The sequence below is a fragment of the Periplaneta americana genome, chromosome 10 (genome assembly GCF_040183065.1).
Source record: "Periplaneta americana isolate PAMFEO1 chromosome 10, P.americana_PAMFEO1_priV1, whole genome shotgun sequence".
NCBI classification, from domain to species: domain Eukaryota; kingdom Metazoa; phylum Arthropoda; class Insecta; order Blattodea; family Blattidae; genus Periplaneta; species Periplaneta americana.
This window is the reverse complement of record NC_091126.1, coordinates 179,061,911-179,086,544: the sequence shown is the minus strand read 5'-3', so window position 1 is coordinate 179,086,544 and position 24,634 is coordinate 179,061,911. Positions and strand designations below refer to the sequence as shown.

Sequence of the window (24,634 nt, the reverse complement as noted above, 5' to 3'; positions counted from 1 at the left end):
TCCAAGATTGTGATAACAGCCAAAATACTGTTATTGGAATACAGAAAATCCGCATGAGAAGTTAGAAAAATCTGAGTGGTCTCATTCAAATGCATAACAAACATCTTTCAAGACTAATTTAGTGTGTATTCTGATTAAATAGTTCAAGAGAAGAACGCATGCATTAATAAACAATTTTAATCTTTAATTATTAATCTCAAATTTGTGTAACATTTTGCAGAGTTTTCTTTTTCTACAAACAGCGTGTTTAATAAAACTAATTAATTGCTTTCTGAATCCTCAGTGATAAAATAATAGCTCTTCATATTAACGATCAAAAATCAAATGTATAATTTGACTACTAACACGGACTTGATCTTTTGCGGAAATTTGCGACAAATTAATGTTTTACCTCCTAATCCACTTTGCAAATTTTAAATAATATTTAGAGAGAGAAAGAAATAAGTACTGCAGATAAAGTTTACTCAGGTAGCAACTAGTTGAATACAATTATTTCCATATGATAACTTACTTTCCGAATTTACTAGGAAATAGGCAGATATTTTAGCTTTGCAAGGCGACAGTGCAGACTTCTCATATTTACCAAAGTTCTACTTGTATTGTCGATTTAACTGTTACCTTTAGACAGTAACTTTACATTTGTGTCTACCGAGGAATATTTTTTTTTAAATATGGTCTTTGTTATTTTGTTGAAAACCACTGAAAAGGGGGGGAGGGAAGAAGAAATTTTCTATAACAGATTTTAGTAACATCTATAACTTATTTACAAACTTCAAGTAGAATATCTTTAACAAAGTTCAATATTTCACTTGCATATTCCTGTTGCAACTGCTTCACAATGTGAAATACGGAAAAAAATTGTCTAACAATTAAGACGAATTATTATTGAGAGAGAGGCAAGTTGAAAGTAACTTTCAAAATATCAGGGTTGATGAAAATGTTTACGATCGTAATTCAAATCAAGAAATTAAATTTTTGCACATTACGCTTGTTTTGTAATTCTGAAGTAAGAAGAACAGACAATTACAAAGCTAATTTTATTTGAAATAATGTTTTTTATTCTGTTTTAGATTAATCTGATGTCACACTCGTAAATGTAATGACAATAATTCCCTTTGTTAATTCAAGATCGTAAATAAAGTATCTGCCTAATTCTTTTTTCTCTCCTGATCTACAATGAAAAGAGACATCAGTGCTTATTAGAGCCTAATGCATTGAACTCTGCTTCTGCAATTATTCTCATCGTTTAGAGGGGTCTATAATTACATTCCTGTTCAATCAAGTTTTAGAGATGCATTTAATATTCGTTCAAGCCAGTCTCTGAGATTTAATTTCGTTAGCCTTTTCTCTTCTTCTTCTTCTCCGTATGTGAATGCTTTATTATGTAACATTTTTCAGATTCGTTTTAACTTATTATACTTCAACAGAAGCGAAGTACGATCATAACTTCTTTTTATTATAAAAGTTGAAATCGTCTCCTGGTCGAGGAACCACTGATCATGCCTTTTCACTTCATATCCAGGTTAATGGTTTAGATCGAAAATTTTCGAACAACATTCACGACATCATCACCATTCATTCAACCTCTAACTCTAGTAGGTGACACAGCACGATCAAAAGAAACAACATTAACAGTGACTCATGTAGGGAAGAACAAGGCGCACAGTGTGTGTTGATCTGTTACATGCAATCAAAATGTGTAGGCTTCACGAAATAATACAAGGAAAATGGACATATCTGGAAATTCACGGTCTATATCTTTCGTACAGGAGTTTGAAAAAAATGAGCCAAATACGTAGCATGCAGGGGGGAAACAAGAAATGCATACATAATGTGGGGGCAAGACTACGTGGGTACCAGATGGAAGGATACTGTCCTGCCGAATATAAAGAAGGTTTGGTAGGAATGGCGAAAACAAAGAGGAAGGCAGAAAATAGGAAAGACTGGAGAATGCTGTGTTTGCAGTGAAAGACCTGCCCTTGGCAGAACACTACGAATGAATGGTAGGAATGTTACTATATGGACTTCCCGACTGGTTAGGAGAACTCTGACGTGGACAATCAAAGTAATGAGTGCTGGCTTGAATGTCAATCATGATAAAGCTCTTGCTCAACCCAACAAGCACACCGGGGCAGGTTCACTGGGACTTGGGATCAAAAAGAAAATCATAATTCAACACACTCTAGACATTGTTTCTTCCAAATGTAAGTAAAAGTAAAGCTGTAAGGTCAGGATAACCAATCTAAAGAATAAATTGGATTATTAAAAACTCAAAAAATGAAAATGCAATTAGTTTAAACTGCTTGAAGTGACAATGCAGTTTATCAGTTTATTAATTATACAACATAATAAGCATGCATATATATATTTTTTTCAACAAAAGTAAACATAACACCTGAAAAATAAAAATTCATGTGCATTTATTTAGACACGGGAAGTCACAAAGGAGTATGCAACTTTAATAAACTCGTTGTTTAATGTTCCTCTGCATTCCCTGCCTTAACAAAGCATAAAAATGAACTATTAGGTTGTAAATGTAGGGTGAACACAAATGGAAAGAAATCTCACAGTGTTATCAGCTATGTTGTGAAATACTCAAATAATCGTATGTAGCCTACCAGAATAAATGAATATATTGAAATATATTTTTTCCTAGTAATACAATGTCACCACAAGTACAGTAAATACGAGATGTAAGTTATATCTTGTTAGACATTTCTGCAACTGGAATATTAATGCTTTAAATAAAAATTAACAATAAGTGTTCCCTCTTCATCCTATACAGAGATAGATCTTTTTGATATTTACAAATTAGTGTTCATTTGGATACAGTGTTTTTAATAATAACTATTAAATTATATGTGGGATGGTAGGTACACAAATTTGTATGAAATGTGATGGGGCCACAACTTAGCAAACCAAAGATACAAAATTAAAAAAAAAAAAATTTTTATGAACAAAACTGTCAGGAAAAGTAATGACAAATGCCACATACACACACATATATTCATACTCGCACTCGCACTCGCGCGCGCACGCACGCACGCACACACACAGGTTCCATAAGTATCTGGACCCTAGCAATTAAAATACAAAATAAAAAAAGAAACCTGAACAAAATTTGATTCAACATTATGCACTCTACATGTACATGTTCAGCATGTATCTTCATGCACCACTGTTCATTTGACAACACTTCCTATGAATCAGTCTTTGTATACGATGGAGCAATAGGACCAGATCTCTCTGTTTGGAGTGATGCTTGCGTTAACACTTTCAACATCTTTACAAAATCATATTCAGTTTTAAACTCCAAGTGAATTCAATGTTGCACGCACACAGCTCCTCAAAAGTCGACTTTGTCTATATCGTTCTTTTAAGTAGTTCATGCAAGTCACTTTGAGCCATGTAATTATATCGCACAAGTGGTTCCCATAGTCACTCGAAGGTACTAATAAATGAGTACATGAATATTATTATTATTATTATTATTATTATTATTATTATTATTATTATTAATATTATTATTATTATTATTCATACAATAATCACGGTCACGATTAAATAATACTTCTCTACATGCCGTAACAATGAGTATCTTCAAGGTGATACAAACTTGTTCAAAATCAAAGACGAAAAAGTAATATTAAGTATTTATCAACTACTTCTCATAAAAATGCTTTATAATTGTGCATAATACTTAACTGCCCATTGAAGGGTTGCTTTTAATACTACAGCCATGAGCACACGGACACATTGACGAAGTTATGTTAGTCCATTATATACAAGCGTCGCTCTGAACTATGGCTACTATAAACTACACGCTATTTCTATAACTACTGCTTGTTGGATGGTCACTCCAGTTGGTGGTTTTGTCAATAAAAGTATGGCAGGCAGCTGTGTAGTACTGGCAGTGAATGGCAACAAGCAACTGATACAGGGAACAAATCATTATTTTCTTTAGTTCCTCGACTAAAAGATATGTAACGAAAGAAATACATTAAATGCAGAAGTGAAAAAAACGAATGCAGTGGACTTGGTCACACCATCACCTGTGTATAATTTCTTTAATTGTTTTAAAAGCCCAGAAGTGGAATACATTTAGCAAATATCAAATTGAAACAACCACCACCAAACTGGGGATAAAACAAAGAAAATAAAAATAAAACACACCAGCGTGCAGTTAGGAGTCTCTCATTTTAACTCCTGATTACATTATTAGAAACTGACCAAAAACGTCGATCAAGCACATCCATATGCTGCCCGGATGTAGGACTGAGCCACCATGCCAACACTGCAACTGACTCATGCCACAAAACACCAACCACGCGCGACAGACGGATGTGTTGCCTTGCCGCCCATCAAAAACACACCCAAGTGTTGCACTTGCAAGCCAATCCTCTGTGCCTTCAAACTGGCTACTTGTTTCAAAAATATATCTATACATTTAAATAAGGCAGAGGGTTCGTGAGCCTGGCCCTCAAGTCAACCAAATCACCACTTGAGTTCAACTGATTGGGAATTTGCGAATCTAATAAAAGCAATCATGGGCAAAAGCAGCACTGCACGCCTCTCTTGTACAAATGAAAACTTCTAGGTTCAACAAACAACATGGTACGAGCGCTCGTTGACAAGACGGAAAAGTTCGTCAAACACGCACCTTGGTATGCCCGGCCGGAATTTCGCGCTCTCGTTCGCAACAGTGGAACTTCTTCTGGGTCGTTCAAAAACCATGCAGAGTTATTCTCGAGTCAAGATGGACTGATCGTTTTAACGAGAGCACCGGCACTCGCTTGTTTAATTTCCACATGCAGCATGGGATGGGGGTACCTGCAACATTGCTGATTAGGAGCAGGACAGAGGTGGCAAAGGGTTCACGAGGATGGGTCGAGCCTGGAGGAAGGAACAAAGAGATATAAGAGTCAAATAGGGGAGTGCACAAGTAGGGGACTTGCTAGTAGAACGTTACGACTGCAAAGCAAGCAACAATGGAAGTGATACAAGTGGTGCAATGTTGACCGTGAGAAACCATGCACTAAAAGTATTCACCTACCTGGAGTTCTCAAATATCCTATTTAAAGAACAGTTACAAAACTATAAATTGGAATGGAAAACATAGACTAGTAGTAATAGAAAAAACAGAATTTCATATCACTACTAACTACTTGTCAATATTCTACAGGGCTAGACGTACACACAACAAAACATCAAAAGCATTTCACCACACGGTGGTTCAGATCGCTGGTGAAGCCCACAGGATGATCAAACGACTAGTCAACCAATCAACCAATCAGTCAGCAACCAACAAACTCTTAACAGGACAAGGTTCGTGGTAGGGGACAGCATCCATTCAGTGCAGGTGCACATGGACGTGAAGGACGCAGCATGCTGTTGGGGCGGGAACTCTCACACGGATGCACGGATGGGACAGGGAGAAAAAGACAGAGAGAAAGATCGAGAGAAAAGAAAACAGAGACAGAATTCCAAACAGAGGGCTCAAATCAAGTCACGTGCTGGTGGCGTGGATCGAACCTGTCATCGTGTGGGCTCCACTAGGTTCTAAAGTAATACGAGCGAGCGATCGAGCGGACAAGAAAGAAAGTAGGAAAGCGGCTTACAGCTTGGTCAGTGGAGCTCTTGCTGTAGGGGACCGGAATCAAACGTTCTTGCAACTCACCACCTATCACCTTCAAGAGTAAAGGGTAACATTGGTCATAAAACAGTAGCAAGTGTTTTGAACCGAAAAAATGGGTCAGGTAAGAGGGTGGGGTTGCAGCGTGTCAGGTCAGGTCAGGTGCTCGATAGATGTAAGTCTACAGCAAACTGTCGAGCGAGGTGGGATGGAAACAGTGTGCTAATACCTTCAATAAGATTGTAAAGAACCCATGCCAAGCAGTGAAACAACTGCATCTCATTGCATCCTGTGCCACCCGACCGAACACGGGAGAGCATAGATCACAACTCAATGCTTAATCCCTAGAACTGACTGTACATAATTTAGTTGCTGGAATTGAAAAAAGAGGCATTAAAAACAAAGATGATGAAACAAGTGACTTTTGTCTTCAACATACACTTTTTGTAGCTACAGAGTAAAAGTGAGAACAACAAAAAAGTTATGTATGTACAGACACAAATGATATGGTATCAGTGTGAAAGGTGGAAAGAAGAAATGTATGTGTAAGTTACAGAGACTACGCACATTTATATGTACCGCTGAGCACTATTAGATGCAAGGTAGAAAGGGAAAGTTGGCAAGCACTCACAGATGACATCCATTCACAATACAACACTCATCTAAGTGAAGAGAACATGGGGGAGGGCGACAAGGGGACGGTCGGTCAGTCGGTCTTGTTGCGGCACACCCATCCCATCCCTTCCTCCAGACCACCGTCCCTCCCCTTCCATTTCTCTCTGTGGCCCAGCAAGTCTCTTCTGTCCGCAACAGGTCTCCCTCCATTACAACCCCCCACAAATTTTGACAATGAAAGTTGGGCGGACGGGCAGGCAAGCCACAAGGCAAGCAGCTAATCTACGACACACGCACGGGCATGCAGTGCCATGTGCTACACTCCCCTCCCCTCCCCTCCCCTACATTAAATGTGAGGGAACCAGCATCATCGCATCACCACAAACCTGATCAGCCTGCCACTATCCGATCATCAATCGCGGGGAAACTACAAGCAACATGAAAGGACTGTAGTGGTGATGGTGCTGGAGGATGCGAGCAGGGTGAGAGGCCAACAAATGAAACACATTATATCCGATCGAGCACCTACGTTTCTGAAATGAACGAAACTAGATGCTAGTCTCGTGCACCAGCTTGGGCAAATCTGGAACCCCAGGGGGGGGCGGGGTTGGACCGCCTGAAGAGTTCAACGTTTGTGGTGATAGATTCTGCAGATGTGCGGGGCTCAGTGGCTGATAGGGAGATATTCGCTGTGGGTGGTTGTTCTTAGCAGGGAGGTGAAGTGAGTGCTGCGGCGCGGAGCGGTGAGGGGCGGGAGCGTGGGGCGGTGCCAAGAGACCGGAACCCGAACCACCGGACGGCAGAGGTGGAGGATCAGTACTCTGTGCGTTTCCCCTGCAGGCAGTGACGTCCTTCCCCGCTGTCGCCGTCGGCACCAGGTGGGGGTCCTCGGCAGGAGAGACCATCTTCGGAAGCATCGAGGAATTATTGGTTTTGTCGCGGTCGTTCAGAGGCGACGGTGTTTTGACAGGGTCCTCGTCAATGTAACTGATGTCGGACAGGGGGCGTGGGCCCGTGTGGCTTCGCGAGCTGCGCAAACTGTGTAAGCTGTGTAAACTATGTACAGAGCGGCGCTCCTCCAGATCTTCCAGTGTCGACTTGAAAGCCCTGATTACTCGCAGCTGCAAACACAGGGAAGGACAGTCATGAGGGCGGGAGGGCTCTAACGCACACACAAACATGTCACCCTCCCTTCTTTCCTGCCTTCCTTCCTTCAAGCCTTCTTCATCTTTTCCTTCCTTCCTTTCTGGCAAAATTAATGTCTGGCACAGTATCGAGCAAGGATTCTCGCAGCGATGCTGCTGTCACTTAGACCGGTAGCAAACTTCCGGTACCAAGGAAGGCTCTTTAGTAGTTTGCCAAGAAATTGGTTACAGCAATACAGCATTGACAGACACTGTCTATACTCAGTTACCACTGATGCTGTTCATTGATGTTACATCAAAATTTTATTTATCACAAATCAATATCAGTAAATGAATAGACATGTAGAAAAGCAGGCTATATATAAATTTCATGAAAGAGGTGCCTCATGAATTGAAATAGAATGGTGTTTACAATATAAATCAAAAGCAAAATATTCAGTATAGCTAGAAAAACTAATACAAACTAGTACTAACACACAAGCAAGGAAACAGAATTACTCTGTGTAGATCCAAGTACAAAAAGAGAGACGTCTGAGAAGAAAAGCAGAACCAGAATCCCCTACAAACATCAATGAACACCACAGTTTCCGTTCCCGAGTATGTCTCAAGGTTGGACGCATGGCAAGGCCAATCAGGGTTATGGCAACAGTAGGAGACATGCACAAGCAAGCTAAACCAAACCAAACCAAACCAAACCAAACCAAACCAAAAGAAAGAAAAAAAAAAAAAGAGAGAAACAAAAAAGGCCAAAGCAAGTCGTTAATTGCAGTGGGACTATTGCACTAAGTGAACAGGAGCCAAGCAGCAAGAGGAGTGGCGACTTGCAGACCATGCTCGCATGCAGCTTCATTCCAAGCTTGCCAGTGAAGGTCAGGGTATTGCAAATTCAACACATCAGAGGTTATGTCCACATTCAGCGGCAAAATAAATTCGGCAGTTTGAAACCAAAGTAAGTGACGGTAAATAAAGCACTAAATCTGAGCACATCATCCCAACACCGGGTTCACTAGAATCAAAGCAAAAAGTAGCCAAAGGAAGTAGTCACGCATGGCACGCATCGATCGAAGAATGCGTCTACTAATAACAGCAAGCATCACTTTCACCGCTAGGGCAGGGGGGCTGAGGCAGCAATCTCATCTAGTATTTGCTTGCATTCCCAGACAACCAGTTTAAAGACATAAAATAAAAAGCTCCCCCGATCTCGGCAGTGGAATCGTTTGTTTCCCCAACCGTTAAAAGGTCCAAAATTTCAGTCGCCGCATTGTCACAGGATCAAAAAGGTGTAAAGAGGCAGGCTGGGCCCTCTGGAACAAGCTGGTATGCATCACGCCGCATTGAGTCAGAGAAGGGCGGACAGAACAGAGAAGAAGCGAAGCGGAGCACGACACCACTTATGTGTGTGCACTGAAAGACAGAGTCTGAAGAGGAAGCTCTTTGGAGTTGGTCCAATTTGTTAAGTAACAGGACAAGGCTGGACCCCAGTGAGAGACAAGAGTGAAAATAAAGTGTGTGTTAGTAGAGTGCAGATCCGGTCTGCAGCAGCACGTGCAGTCTTCCTGCTGCAGACAAGACCTCGATTCAAACCTTTCTGCACTTTATAAGGCCTTTTTTGCACATAAACAAAAGATTCCCTCCCTACATGATTTCAGATATTTCATAACAGCTCATTCAGGACAATTATGAGGATTTACAACTGAGATTTTTAGAGGATAACTAATTAAAAAAAAAGCAACAAATCAATAACAAAATATATACTTACACCCCAGACACACCCACGTTCACTCGCTCAAACGCGCACACACGCGCTCATGCACACAAAACAATACATCCCACCCAGAATCCCTTCATCTGGTGTCACTATGTTTTCAATCTGATCGCAAAGACATTTCCGTGCGTGGGTGGGTGGGCGGTAGCGAGCTATTCTCGGTCAACTCGCAACGTCCCCTTCGAGACGTAGGTGTCCCATAAAGTGGTCAACAGTGGCAACGGACAAGACAATGTGCATTCGGTAAGAAGCTGGGTAATACTGAAAGCATAATACATGTTAAGTTGACAAAAGGTAACATCATCACACTTTGGGATCGTGAGTGACATACGGACAGTACGTACGGTATCTAAACTAACGGATAGATAGTTAATGGTAGCAACGAAAGCTAAACCTCCAAGAAATACTGTATCTAGAGTCTAGTCTCTACTGTCCATACACAGCAACAACACGACTGGCAACTACGGTTGGTTTCCGTCAGCAGAGCAGCTATTCGATAGCAAGCAATCGCAAGCATCATCTACAAGCTACCTCACTTGTTCGGTTCACTCGTTTGTACTGCATCTGTAACGTCCCCATCCCTAGACCATAGTTTCTCTTCCCGCCGTGAGGTGCCCCGAGATGGGCCCCGACACAGGCCCCGAGACGGGCCCCCAAACCCTCGGGGGTTCGGTTGTTCGCTTGCAACACGGATTGCTCAGAACTAGCACGGCCACACCGTCCCCAGCCTCGGGAGACTCAAAGGCTGCCTCGGCCACCTGCTCGCACAGCACACAAACACTTCAGTCCCCAATTTTGCTTGCTTGCGATCCAATCAATCCGTTGCTTGCAATATCGATTCGAACTGAACCGAACCGGATGGCACACACGGTAGGAAGATCAACACGGTCGGTCCAGAGAAATACCTTGACGAGAGAGAGAGAGAGAAAGAGACAGGAACACGACAACCACAGTTAATTTGGGTGGGCGGGCGGGCGGGCAGGCAGGCGATGGACGCTGCTCTTTTACTTGTTCTAGGACTCACGAGACAATTTCCTACATGCAGCAAAGCAGAGCCTATGAAAAGCACTGGCAAAAAAGTGTAGTGTCACGTGAAGTGCTTAGAAGGGACACCTGGGGACATTCTGTTGCTTCTGCACACTTACTCTGGAATACAATCCACAACAGAAAGCCCCTTCCCGGAAACCGAAGTTACAATTTAAACCATTTGAGCAGTATCTTAAGACCCTCATGGGATTTGGGGTTGTGGCTGGGATCAATGTATTATGTATTATGTTGTAACAGTGTGTTATGTGACTAAGGTCAAAAACCATCTGTATAACAATATTAAAACAGTGCATGCCTACCATAATGAAAACCATTATTACATAACAGTGCATCATATGTAATACATGATACAACTTTAAAATATCTAGAACTATCCTACTTGGTAAAGCCTACTCCTCAAATGTGACATCAACCAAACCAACCATTCATTCATCATTTGCCAGATCCACGTCTGCAGTCAACTGTCACGTCATTTCCACCATGCACTGTCCCATGCCCTTTGTCCTACCCTGTCTCCTAATCCTCAATTCCAGATTTGCTCTTGCCAGCCATATCCAACCTATTAAAATTTCACTATACATGCACTGTTGCACTTCCTTACAATGTTACACCATGCCCAGGTCCTTGTCATAATTCTGCACTTTCCTGAGACTAATTTGTCACAAAGAAACTCAAACTAAGCTTGCATTCTTCTAGTCAAGTCACATCAAGAATGTTATTCCCATTTTGTCAGATCCACATTTTCAAATGTTTTTTTTTTATCTTTGTCATATTGCAGTAATTTCGTTCTCCTACTGAGATACATTTGAAACATATTTAATTCCTATTATGCTACATGGATATGATATACTCCTGTCATGTCACTATCAAAAAATGTTGTCTCATGTAAAACATCTTACCACTGTTACATCTCTGTTCCACCTAAGTCCTATAATATCATATTGAAAATATTCTCTGCTCGTAAAATTATACTGAAGAATTATTTTACCTCTTCTGTCAAAGCGGTCATTATAATGTTCCACATAACAATACATTCCTTTTTTCACTTCATGAATATGACACTGAACATAGTTAATCTTTTCATGTCAACTCAAATCTGTCTTGTCTGCAGCAAATTTGAATGTCTATTATATTCCTCCCATGTCACAGAAGGCGTTCTTAACCACACATTATTTTAACATCTAACATGAAGATATTTTACTCTTGTTTGTAATATCTGAACACAATCTTTCCTATCCTGAACACTAAGACATGTGCACCATTAGCCAAATGTCTAGAGCATCAGCTTTCCATGCTGTATCTCGGTTTCGAATCCCAGCAGACACAATTGAAATTTGTGGTGGACAAAGCAGTGCTTGGTGGTAGGTTTCCATAGGGTACTCCAATTTCCCCTACCAGCATTCCACCATTGCTCCATTGATCATCATCATGTGGTACTACATAGTTCGCTTCCCATGGTGCACCAAAAGCAACACCTACAGTGGCAGAAAGAACTACAAGTTTGATGCGTCATTCATGAATGTATAATGCAAAGTCAAGTACCCGTCACAGGATTAAAAGAAAAACATTAAGACATGTCATATTTACTTCAAATCATCACCACCTCTCTTATGTCATATTTCTTCTACTTAACATAACATGTCTTAGACTTCTAATTTTCTGATCCTACCTCATCAGTCAGGTGGCAGCTTCCCAGCAAAAGAACCGATGCTCAACCTCTAGTAGGTTCTATAAGATTCGTCGTGGGGCATCTTTTATCTGTGTAGACGGTTCCCCCTCAAATAAAATTCTCATTCTATTACTGCACCATTCATCTTAACATCCCTTGCTCTACTGTTCCAAGTCACATTCAAACATGTCTGCGTCACATTCTTCCATCTTACAACCCTACCACGTTGCACTTATGACAATACTATTCTAGTCACGTCTTGTGGCCGGGGCCGGATCATCCACACCTACCAACCACTCAGGTCAACATGCAATTCTCACACGACAGCACACTGAGTCACGTCTGTTTTTAGTTGCAGTCTCCCCTTAACGTCTTTGTCAGCACGTCCTAGCTACTTATTTACCTCTACAGCCATAGTCAATACAAGGCCAGCTAACCAATTGGTCAAGTGGCCAATCGGCTAGCCGACCAGTCAACCAACCATCAACCAACCTCTGAAATTGAGTCAAACAATCGCATGCATGTTACTTGACAGCTACATGGATGGATACTGTACTGTACAATACTTCACCACACAGTTGTTGTTAGCTGCTGTTTTAAAAGTAACATAATGTGATGTGAGTGCCACACCACTTTATGGAACACCTATTCTTGTTAAGGACATATGGTAAATCAAATTCTACCTGAAAGAAACTTCAACAGTTAAAAAATTCTAATGGAAAGTTAAGAAAAATGTTATGGGAAATGCCATCTGATCACTCAGTATCACCTGAAAGGGATTATTGTTATCACCATCGTTTTCTAGAAGCCATCTGAGAAATAATCATTAAAATCAAATGAACACATCACTCATGGTTCTGGCAAGTCTTAACTGTCAGGCGTGAAGGTCGAATCTGGCTCGCAGACTTGGTGCCACATCTTGCCTGACCTGTCAAAGGACCAAGCATAACCACCGCCCTGCCCATCCGGCCATTCTATTGCTCATTTGGCCTGAATCGAGGCATTGCATGTGTCTGTCTTCATTTCATCAAGTGCTTGCTTTTGAAGGAAAGTGACAGTAACTCAAGTTAGTAACCATGAACCATCCCACATCCCTTTTAAGATTTTTATATAGATATACAAGGTTAGACATGTTACAAATCAGGCAAGGCCATGGGTACAGAACACTCAACTTGAGTAACAGCTACTGGACTCCAGTGAGCCCAAACAAAGGCCGGCATTCCTCCACCACCAAGTCCTGTTCGTTCGATACTGTCTTTTTTTGGGGGGTGGAAGGGGGGGATGCTCAACTTAAGATAAGACTCTGGTTAAGAATAACAAACAGCTGTTAGTAAAACTGGTCATACCATTAGGTATACAATAAGATATGGAATGATGGCAGGGTATTCGGCAAATCTGAAATGCAAATCCATTTCTGACATCACATACATGGCTTAAGAGTTTTCTAACAAATGTAAAGTGTGTTTCCATTATGCATCAGAACATGACATGTATCGATTGTTAATACAACCTTCACAGTATTATGTTGCACTGTGCTTCAAAATTCAAAGTATATAAAATTTAATTACACGCTGAACAATAAATTAAGTATAGTTTAAAAATATCTGTTGGAGCAAAAATCAAAGTCCAATGTCAAAACATCATGAGCTCGGAGTATTATTAAAAGTATGGGACGGGGAATAAAAAGATCTCATGGTTAATAATGGCACTGGTTCAATGTAACAAACTATTCAATAAAAATGCAAGGCATGAGCACAATTACTTGGTCTGTGTGTATCAAGTGTTGTCTGTTGCTAGAACTGGGAAGAGCAGCTGATCAATATACTGTACATTGATGAAGTGAGTGGCAACGATACCGAACGAGACGAGCACATACACTAAACATTATCAAGAAGAAGCAATGGTTATTCTTGTACAAGTCCGTCACCGTGCAATTAACAGTAGCTTCCCATTGCAGTATCCTGTAGTTGCGGTGCTCTGCCTCCACACATCCATCATTGAATCTAAGCCATGTGCAAAAATTGTCCACCTCTAAGAAATATTTGCAACGAGAGTTGAAGATGAAATCAACATTATCAAGAGGCATAATACCATGCCAGATAATCCTCCAAGAGCACTGAAAAGCACAGAACAAGCATCCCCAGCCAGAACTAACTCTTCTTGTCCATATTTTGCACGAATTGAAAAATGACAGAGAAATGTCGGAACATCACGATGCAAAATTCACTATGAGAAACACATATTTGAACTGCATAGTCCTCTAGATTTCGACACGAAGGAAATTTTGTATAAGTTCAGAAATTATGTCTTTAATAAATAGCGAACTATTATTTAATCTGTGTTAAAATAAAATAAAATTCAAGTTATGAGACCTATTGAGAGATGTTGAAATCTTGTACACGACATTTCACTGTGTGACACTTGCCGAAGCCAAATCCAGTGACATGCTAGGGTTCAAGTCAAGAAGAGTTACCTCTCATCAGGTTATAAATTGTTATATTGCATTCAGTTGCTAAGCTAGGCATTCACTGTTCCCTTCATTGACAGATCAGAGTTCGGCAACGTTACACTCAAGTATCAATGTTGGAAAGCATCAGACAGACAGATGTGATTAAAAACATACACAGGATCTCTTCTCATGGATCTAAAAAAAGTGAATATATTAATAAGATATTCATTTTCCCAGTTTGCATTTGGAGTAAAAATTTAGAACAAAATTAATTACGTACTTATGTTAAATTCAAACACTGCAACCTTGCCTGATTTTTTAATTAGACTATTCAAAGCAGGAGCATAAGCAGTCAAAGTGAGGCAGAAAGTGTGACTGAAATGTATCTATTCTTATACCGTAACTAAAGATAAGAGACAGAAGAGTGCGTGTTCACTGTCACATACCTGGGTCTGAAGTCTTGTTAGGCCACGGATCCATAAGATCTGGCCTGCACGAGGCTTCTTTCCTTCTTGGGAGTCAGGATCAAACTTCTCTTCTCCCAAAGTTATGGCTTCTGTATACTCCTCAGGATGTCCACGACCCCACCTGCCATACAAATACAATTTTACAAATTCTCTTCTGCTATTACTATTTTTCACATATCAAATATTTTGCCATGACATTATATTAACATCAGTTTTCACAAACGTCTTTCATACACTTATTACAACTTCATATAACTTCCGGACATTGTGCATATCAAATTTCTATAACATCTAACATCTTATATAAAAAATATAGCTCAAAGACACGAATGAAAGCTAGAAACCAAAATATTTTAGTCACACCATAATAAAACGCATAAATTCTTAATTTCAGACAAATGTCTTCTGTGAAGAAGAAAATTCTGCAGAAAGGGTATTGAAAAATTCAGTATTACATGATATAGGCTATAGATACCATTTGAACATTTCTTCTCGTCAACGGTAAATTTATTCCCATAATTTGCATCATTTAGGTAGTACCCGATCATATTTTCCAGTATGCTTGCCTTATGAACTCCCCTTATATAAGCTAACACAATGTTTGATCCTGAGAATCTAATATTCTTCCCACTTACCTGTTATATCTTCAAATGCATTTAAATTATTGCTGTACTGGAGTCTCTTGCAATTATTTACACACCCTAATATACTTCATTTTTATATACTTCAGCTCATTTAAGTCACCCTTAACCTCTTTTTCAATCGGTTTTAATATACATCTTCATTTACTGTTATTTTTTTATTACACAAGTTCTTTCAGTAGTATCCAGACATTTATTATTATTATTATTATTATTATTACTATTACTGTTATTATTATTATACCTCCTACTATCATTACTGGTGATGTTTCTACTTCTATGGTAATGATGTTTGTATTCAACTTCGATGTCATTCTTCTAAATGTGGTGATACTTTTTGACAAAGTATCTGAACTGTAATTTCAAAGTTAAAAGTTATGACAATAATAAATTCAAGGTAATACCATCTTCCAGTCTTCACCTCTACAGATTATATTATTCTGGGTTAAAGGCTTACATAATAAATGCCAATATATATTTTACCTTAAATATGAAATCTGAAGTAAAATTCATTCCTTCGGAATTCAATGTTTTTTTTTTCTCTCCAGTAAGTTAAGCTTATGTTATTTTTTTTTTTTTCCAGAATATTATTATTTTTTCTTTTTTCCAGATTATTATTTTTATTTAGAGTCGAAGGAAATTTCACTATAATCACAAAGGAAAATAAATTTCAGAAATAGTGAGACTATTTGCTATTCATATTACTTGTGTCTTGTGTCAACTTAACTTAAATGCTTTACGCTTTGTGTTCAAGTCTCATACCTTAATAAATCATATTACGCAACTCTCTTTATTTGCACATTTACTTCCATTACTTCACGACATTAAACTCTGAGATAATGTAATCTTGTAAAATCTTGACTTGTTCCACATCTCAAGTCTTGAATGTTAATGCAAAATCTATGGAATACAATAAAGGAAATGAAAATGGAATGAAGCATTTATCGTATTTACTACTTAAGGGTAGATGGTGCGATATCATAGTTACAAATCCTTACGCTCCTACAGAAGAGAAAGACGATCATATATGGGAACGCTTCTATAAAGAATTGGAACACACTTTAGATTTTCACATGAAAATTTTATTGGAGGATTTCAATGCTAAAGTAGGAAGAGAGGATATTTTTAAACAGACTACTGGAAAAGAGAGTTTACACGTAGTTAGTAATGATAGGTTAGTCAACTTTGCCACACCAAAAAATTTAATTGTCAAAAGTACAACATTCCCGCATAAGAATATAATTATATAAATATACTTGGGCTTCCCCAGATGGATTGACACACAACTAAATAGATAAACAAAGACATACTAATATAGTAGACATTTAATCCTTCAGTGGGAATAGACTGTGATTCTGACAATTATTTGGTAATTGGAAAATTAAGAGAAAGACTATCAGTAGCCAAGCAAGTAGAGCAACAAGTTAATAATACGAAATTCAATATTCCGAAATTAAAAGACGAAACTAAGCACCATTATCAGGTCGAGATTTCAAATAGTTTTGCCACTTTAGGAAGTTACGATGAAGTTGAGAAGGAGTTGGATATTCCATTTTGAATTCTAACAACCCATCTACAACACAGAATACAATAAGTGAACTGAAAAATTAAGCAAGTCCAACTAGAGAAAAATTCCATTTTATATATATTACTCCTGAAGACGTCTTTTCAGCATTGAGACGGATTAAATCCAAAGTGATTGGTGTAGACTGCATTAGCATTATTCTAGTAAACAAAATCTTTCATATAATATTACCCACACTAACACACATTTTTAACACCTCTATTATGACTGCAATTTTCCCCAATATTTGGAAAAATGCCTATGTACATCCCCTTCCTAAAGTCAAAACCCCATCAGTACCTCTCGATTACCATTCTATCAGCATTTTACCTACCCTGTCAAAGGCACTGGAACGGATCATTCACAAGCAACTTTCTGATTATCTGAACGAGAACAATCTTCTGGACCCTTATCAATCTGGTTTCCGTGCAGAATATATAATAATAATAATAATAATGATTTATTTTAGCTGGCAGAGTTAAGGCCGTAAGGCCTTCTCTTCCACACAACCAGCAAAAAGTGTATATAGTGAATATAGTACTGCTACTGCCATTGTCAAAGTAACTGAAGACATTCGTAAAGCAATGGACAATAGTAAGGTAACTGTCACGACACTTCTAGACTTTACAAATGCATTCGGTTCCGTGAACATAGATTTGCTCGTCCGCAAACTCAGAGCCCTACAGCTCTGACAATGCGGTTAACTGGTTCTCCTCCTATCTTTATGACCGCCAGCAGTGTGTAATTTTTAATAACCAATATTCAACATGGTGGGCAGTAAAAGCGGGGGTGCCCCATGGGTACGTTTTGGGGCCTCTATCATTTGCAATCTACATAAATTACATATCTGATACTCTAAAACACAGCAAATACATGCTCCATGCCAATGATACCATTATATATGCATATATGCGACCTGAAACTCTAAATTACACAATAGAACAATTGAACAGTGACTTGAACTCAATATCAGCATGGTCTACAAAATTCGAATTAACTTTAAATCCAAGTAAGTCGCAGGCACTTCTAATCAGGCAACAACGACTCTTACGCATTTCAAAATCCGCTATTATAAATTCTGTAAAATTGAATGAAACTATAATCCCATTCAGTCCCTTTGTTAAATATCTAGGTGTGTACATGGACGAGAGCCTCAAGTGGAATGTCCAAATCACACACCAGAGTGCTGCATTAGAGTTAAATCGCTCGCTTGAACTTGGTCGAGTGTCACACCCTCGAGTGAGATACGATCGGTCGTGATACGCTCGTAATAAATAGAAGCACAGTACAAGGTCATCTCACCGACATGTCTTATCTTGTATGGAAGGCAACACATAAGATACACATATGTTTTGCTCACACTGTAAAAATAAGGCTTTATTTTCTGCGTTTATGACAAACGTTTAATGGAACAGTCAATGGAATGTACCAAAACAGGAACATGAAGTTATAAATAAAATAGTATGAAAAACTTCGATATACAGTTATTATTGCTAATTAATAATTATTCAATATTTCATTTACCACATATATAATATGATAGGTCCATACATAGTGTTCCGCCTATATACTGCAACAATGTAGAAACGTTTTACAAAATATTATTGATATAGCAGTAGATTAATAACAATATTAGTACAGCGATAACGTCACAGAAAATATAATAAAACGAATAATCATGCTGCACAACTGTTACAGACGCAAAGATTGATACACTAATTATTATTATTATTATTATTATTATTATTATTATTATTATTACTAGAAAACTTGATACAGTTCTTGCATTATCGTGATTGTGTTCTCCGTTTAAAATAATTACATATATCAGATGTGGCAAAAAAAACCAAAATCACTCTGTGTGGGGGAAAAAAAAAATTACCTACAATATTTATATTACATTTTAAAGCAAGTTTTGTAGTTGTACTATGGAGAAGTTAGTTAAACACTGCAAAGTTTTGAAATGATAAACATCTATGTTGTTACTACACAGTTCATCACTGTAACAAGAACGAATGTCTAACTCTCAGCTTATACCGTTCGAGGATTTATCGCTCATGACAATTTTACCCATCATGCATCTGTGCTATCTATGCTATGAACTACTTGGCGCTCGAGCAAAAACGTCCGATGCAGACCTCTGTCACACACATATGCAAGACCGTCTTCTCCATCCTCCATTCATTAAATCACCTGAAAAATGTTCTACCCTTTCAATTAAAAAGAATTCTCATACAAACATTGGTGCTGCCATATTTTGACTATTGCGACATTCTACTAACAGATTTAAATTCTAATTTAGCCCAAAGATTGCAGCGTGTTCATAATGCCTGCATACGTTTCATTTGCAACATCCGCAAATACGACCTCATTACACCTTCCCTTGAAATGCTCCATTGGGTAAGATTACAGGACTGAAGACATACAGTAGCGTGCAAATTAATCCGAACACGACATATTTTTACATTTTCTGTCATTGTTGGCCTCACAGCTGCTCATACGGCTTTAATTGACATCTGTAGTACGTGTAATTCCATTGTTGAAGGTCTGTCATTTTTTTAATAATATGTGACTTTTGCCTGTCGTTTTGTACTTATAAGCATTTCAGTTGGGTTGAAGACTTAATACTGCAATCCTGTGTACATTCTGTCGTCTTCACAAATGGATACAACTCCACGAAAACGGTCTAAAATTATAACATTAGCAGAGCATTCTTCTATGACACAGAGGCAAATTGCTGCAGAATGTCACATCGATTTGGTTACTGTTAATTCGATCATAAAACGATACAGGGAGACTGGATCCATCACACCCCAGAAAAAAGGAAACTGTGGCTGGAAAAGGAAGACTTCACCTGCAGATGATCATTTAATTGTCAGGAAAAGTAAATTAAATCCTAGACTAACTGCTGTCGACTTAACCCGTGAGTTAATGGCTACCACTGGGGCGAATATTCACGTCACAACAGTGTGGCGTAGGCTTTTGGAAGCTGGACGAAGAGCTCGTAAGCCTATTAAGAAGCAACTGCTAACCCCTGTTATGTGCAAAAAACGCTTAATGTGGGCAAAATTACATCAACACTGGACAGTGAATGACTGGAAGAATGTACTTTTTTCCGATGAGTCTCATTTCGAGGTCCACAGCCGTGTTTCTTACGTATGGAAAGGATCCGAAAAAGTAACAGCAGCTCATCTCCAACAAGCACCCAAATACCCCACTAAAGTAATGTTTTGGGGTTGTTTTACACATGAAGGGCCTGGAGCATTAATACCTATCAAGGGAATGATGAATTCTGACAAATATATTCACTTATTGGAAACCAGAATCGTACCCCAGCTGCAAAAGTCATTTCCGGATGGCAGAGATGTGTTCCAACAAGACCTGGCACCATGCCATACATCTAGAAAAACTACAGAATTCTTCAACAAGAAGTATATTCAGGTACTCCCCTGGCCAGGCAACTCACCCGACATCAACCCCATTGAGAACTTGTGGTCAATTTGCAAAAGAAGAATGCAAAAAATGGATTGTTCTACAAAGGAGATGATGATTTCTGCCCTCATTGGTGTATGGTTTCGCGATGAAGAAATGAAGAATATTTGTGGGAAATTAGTGGAATCCATGCCAAATCGTCTCAGAGCTGTTATTAGGTACAAGGGAGGCCACATAGGTTACTGAGGTATGTCTTAGATCCTTTTTTTATCCCGTTTGAGTATTTTTGCATAAGTAATTACGTTGTTCGGATTAATTTGCACGCTACTGTATCCATTCACTAATTTTCCTATATTGCATCATCAATACTTCTTCGCTTAACTATCTCTCAGTGCGTTTTAATTTCTTGTCCTCTTATCACAGACTGGGTACTCATTCTAAAAATGACCCTTTATTATATATGCCTCTCCATAAAACAGCTCACTATTCCTCCTCTTTCACAGTATCAGCAATTGGTTTCTGGAACTCCCTACCCAGGTCCCTCAGGAACTGTCGAACGATATTGCAATTTAAAAGTAAATTGTTTAAACACGTGACCAGTATTCATGATTAATTCTCCTTGGTGTGTGTGTATATGTAATTTTCCTCACTGTTGTATAATTATAATTTATTTGAATTTGTTATTCTTGTAATTTGTAATACTGGTTCACTTACCACGTGCATATTCATTGAGTGTAACTTCTAGCTTTATATTATTTTGTAATTATTATTTAGTATGTTTGCATTAATTTACTCAACTTGTGCTTGCATGACTGTATAAATTTTTTATTAGTGTTCTTTAAATATTAGTAAAATTTTATCAGCTTCTTTTGTTTCTGGCTAACTGGAAGAGAAGGACTGATGGCCTTAACTTCGCCAGAATAAATAAATTATTATTATTATTTCTGCCTTACACTGACAGTCCATATATGTTACTCTATATACACAATACTGGACATTGTTCAGTATGCTATAAATCATTTAGTATCTCGTGAAACTTACCTGTGCTTCAGGGGAAGAAGAGTGTGGACTGAGAAGCTTCCCTCCCTCCCTCTCTACGCTCCTACTCATACCAAGCGAGCTCACTTACTCCCATCATAAGGTTCTTACTATATGCTACGACTCACGCAACCATTTGGTTTCACGAGATTACAAGTGACCTATAAAAGCAATCGAGATGAGGTATCTGCAAAAAGTGGAGAGGAAGACTAGGTGGGATATGGTGAGGAACGAGGCAAATTGGATCTCAGTGCGAGAATAGAAGAGAGACAGCTTTGATGGTTTGGGCACATGGTGCAAATGCCAAAGACGAAATATATAGGGAGGCATGCTATGTTGGAAAGAAACCGAGATGATGAGCAAGACTTAAATGGGAAGAGAACATCAAGGCTGCATTACGTGAGAGGAATATACTGGAACTGAGAGAAGACCCATGTGCAGGAAAGGAAGGCATGGCAGGCACTCATCAAAATTCTACACCAGTCATGTCAGTACATCACCTGCCATGTAAGCAATCGAGCTCGCGGGCATCTGTACTCTTCCCCTCTTTCGCTGCAAGAGGGGTGGCAGTGGTGAATAAGTACACTGGTAATATGAAACATACGATTGCTTGCTTTACAGTACCTACTGAAAACAACACAACAGCATGTGTTATTGAGATCCCATAGACTTTTACATATTTATGTAGTTTATTTTTTTTATTTTAAAATGTATAATTTATTTTGTTGGGGCAATGCGAAGAATTAAATATCTCTTTTTTTATATTTATATATTTATTTATGGGAAGCTGACCCATTTTTGTTCATTATACAATTAAATTATGCTAGGTATATCCGTGTTTATTATGAAGACTATTAATTAGCACTCAAATCGCACTACTAGTTCTAGATAACTGTTATTTAATCTTAGCATGAAAATTGATTATTCAAACTTTCAAGTCGCAATCACTATGAAGAGGCACAATGTATAAAGTGTAAAAACACATTACATGTAAGAAATTTAATGTACAGTGACGTTAAAATATATGTAATTCCCATGAATACAAGGACACCATGGAAGATACAATGAAAAGAATTCATGATTAAAAAAAGAAACATTTGAAATTATTATAATTTATATAACAAATTTATATTTAAATATCCTAATCTTGTCAATTCTAATAGTTCTAGTATTAAATTAAAAAAGTCATTTATGGATTTTACAAATAATGAAAAATTGTAAATTTAAATTTATATATTCTCATGTAGTAGACATAAGAAAAATCGTATTATATACTTCTTAAATTCAGAAATCCGCCCCTGAGCACGAGTTCTATTCTTTCAGGGGTGAGCTAAAGTTTTATCTGTTTATATTATATTTTATGTTACAATTATTATAAGCCCAAAATTTTACTAAAGTGTTAAATTCTATCGTACCTGGTTTACATGTTTCATCCTATTACTGGTCTTCTTCAGAGTTCTGAACTCTGCAGAAGACCCATAATTGATCGAAACATGTAAACCAGGTACGATAGAATTTAACACAAGAAAGTAATATAATACATATTCCGAAGTGATGCAGTGTTAAAAGTTGTGTAATCAAGATATATTTACTCAAGTATTGAAAATTTAACTAGAAGTTATAACACTGTGATGTTAATTTTAAAAGATGTCAGGATTGAGCCTACTGCGCATTTATTCATGATTGGGTAATGTCACTCATAATACAGTAATATTTCAAATTGAGTTATGTGAAATAACTTTACTAAGAATTATTGTCAAATATACCGCCAAAGAAATAATATTTAACACGATTATCCAAACATAAATTTCCTAAATAAACGATCCTAGTAGAGCTATGTATAGCGTAATATTAATTTAACATGCTGTAGTAATGTATTCAATGTACAATGTAAACCCTTGATCAATTATTTGTCTTACGCTCACTCAAACCACAGCACTCGCAAAGTGCACTCTGATAGACAACAGTTCGTAACCTTGACATGGCTGCTGTACACCGTATGTAGAAGAGGACTGACAAAGAAGATGCACAATATTTATTTTTTGCACAATAGTGTTGTTTTTTCGTCATTACAGCAAATGACCGCCACTATTCGAAGTTGATTTTACTGAATTCAGAATCGCCAACCTAGATAAGTATGTTGAAATATTACAAATAATTGCTCTAGGGTTGTAATTAAAACTACACCTGCCACCTACCGACACCTATGACAAACCTCTTGCTGAGAAACAGTCAGCTGTTCATAGTGTACTACATAGGTAATGTATATTAATATTTTTAAAAAATATTTTCAAAATATACTAACGTGCAAAAAATACTGTACAACACACGTTTGTGAAGTGCATTACAAAACCTAGGAAATTAAAAAACTCACTCTGCTTGTTTTTCAAACTTTTCCTCGATTTTGTAAAAAAAAAAAAAAAACCACTTCCCAATCTTGTATCGTAATGTACTATTCCAGCACTAGGACACTGTGACAAGTCACGTAACTGTAAATGAATGTCTATCCTTGATGACTTATGCCAACAGGTCCCACGTTGCAGGCAGATGAGGTCATATGCCTGAGAATGCTACCTGCAACCCCACATTTGGTAGAATATTGAATATTTATTTCATCTCGACTTTTTTCTTAAAATTTGCTGTGCTGGGCCCGGGTCCATGCCTAAATGCGGGCCTGGCTACCTGCGTAAGTATGCTCACTAAACTGCGCCTTCGTTCACGTGTGTACTTATATTCTTTACTACACTCTATTACACCTCTTAAATTGTAATGTAAAAATGTTTGGTTACGTCATAATGTTAAGGTATGTACACTAGTGTCGTGCATTACAGATGTTATGTTCAGTTCAACTTTGTCGAGTATGGCGAAGTTGTTCACTCTGCAAGAGGCGGCCTGTTGTGCTTGTTCCACCTCATTATAAAAATATTCGCTGTTCCACACTTCCAACCCTTAATGCTTTAACTGCATGAGGATTGTAGCACAGATATTTCAGTTAGTTTTTTCATATGGAATAAGACGAATTTTATAATGTCTTGGTTGCGTACCTCATGTTTGAACATTCCGGGACACTAATGTATACATTACATCAGAGCAACATATGCTTATGTATGGATATGTAAAAAAGTTTGGTATAGAAATAAGCTGTTATTTGTGCTCAAGATTTAATACAG

General features: G+C 38.2%; 1 protein-coding gene across 15 annotated transcripts in view; it reads right to left on the bottom strand.

Annotated features, from left to right (window-relative positions):
• The window catches only part of PMCA (plasma membrane calcium-transporting ATPase 3), an 805,979-nt gene that overhangs the window by 38,513 nt on the left and 742,832 nt on the right, over positions 1 to 24,634 (bottom strand). For 8 of the 15 annotated variants that reach the window (XM_069838528.1, XM_069838532.1, XM_069838529.1 and 5 more), the window contains 2 exons: positions 14,769 to 14,910; positions 2,279 to 7,368 (listed from right to left, as the gene is read on the bottom strand). In XM_069838528.1, coding sequence (XP_069694629.1) covers positions 6,796 to 7,368; positions 14,769 to 14,910 — 715 coding nt within the window. In that variant the 3' untranslated portion in view covers positions 2,279 to 6,795. Of the gene's footprint in view, positions 1 to 2,278; positions 7,369 to 9,693; positions 9,916 to 14,768; positions 14,911 to 24,634 lie in introns of those variants that run through there. The other 7 variants (XM_069838536.1, XM_069838541.1, XM_069838538.1 and 4 more) reach the window with 5 other exon arrangements.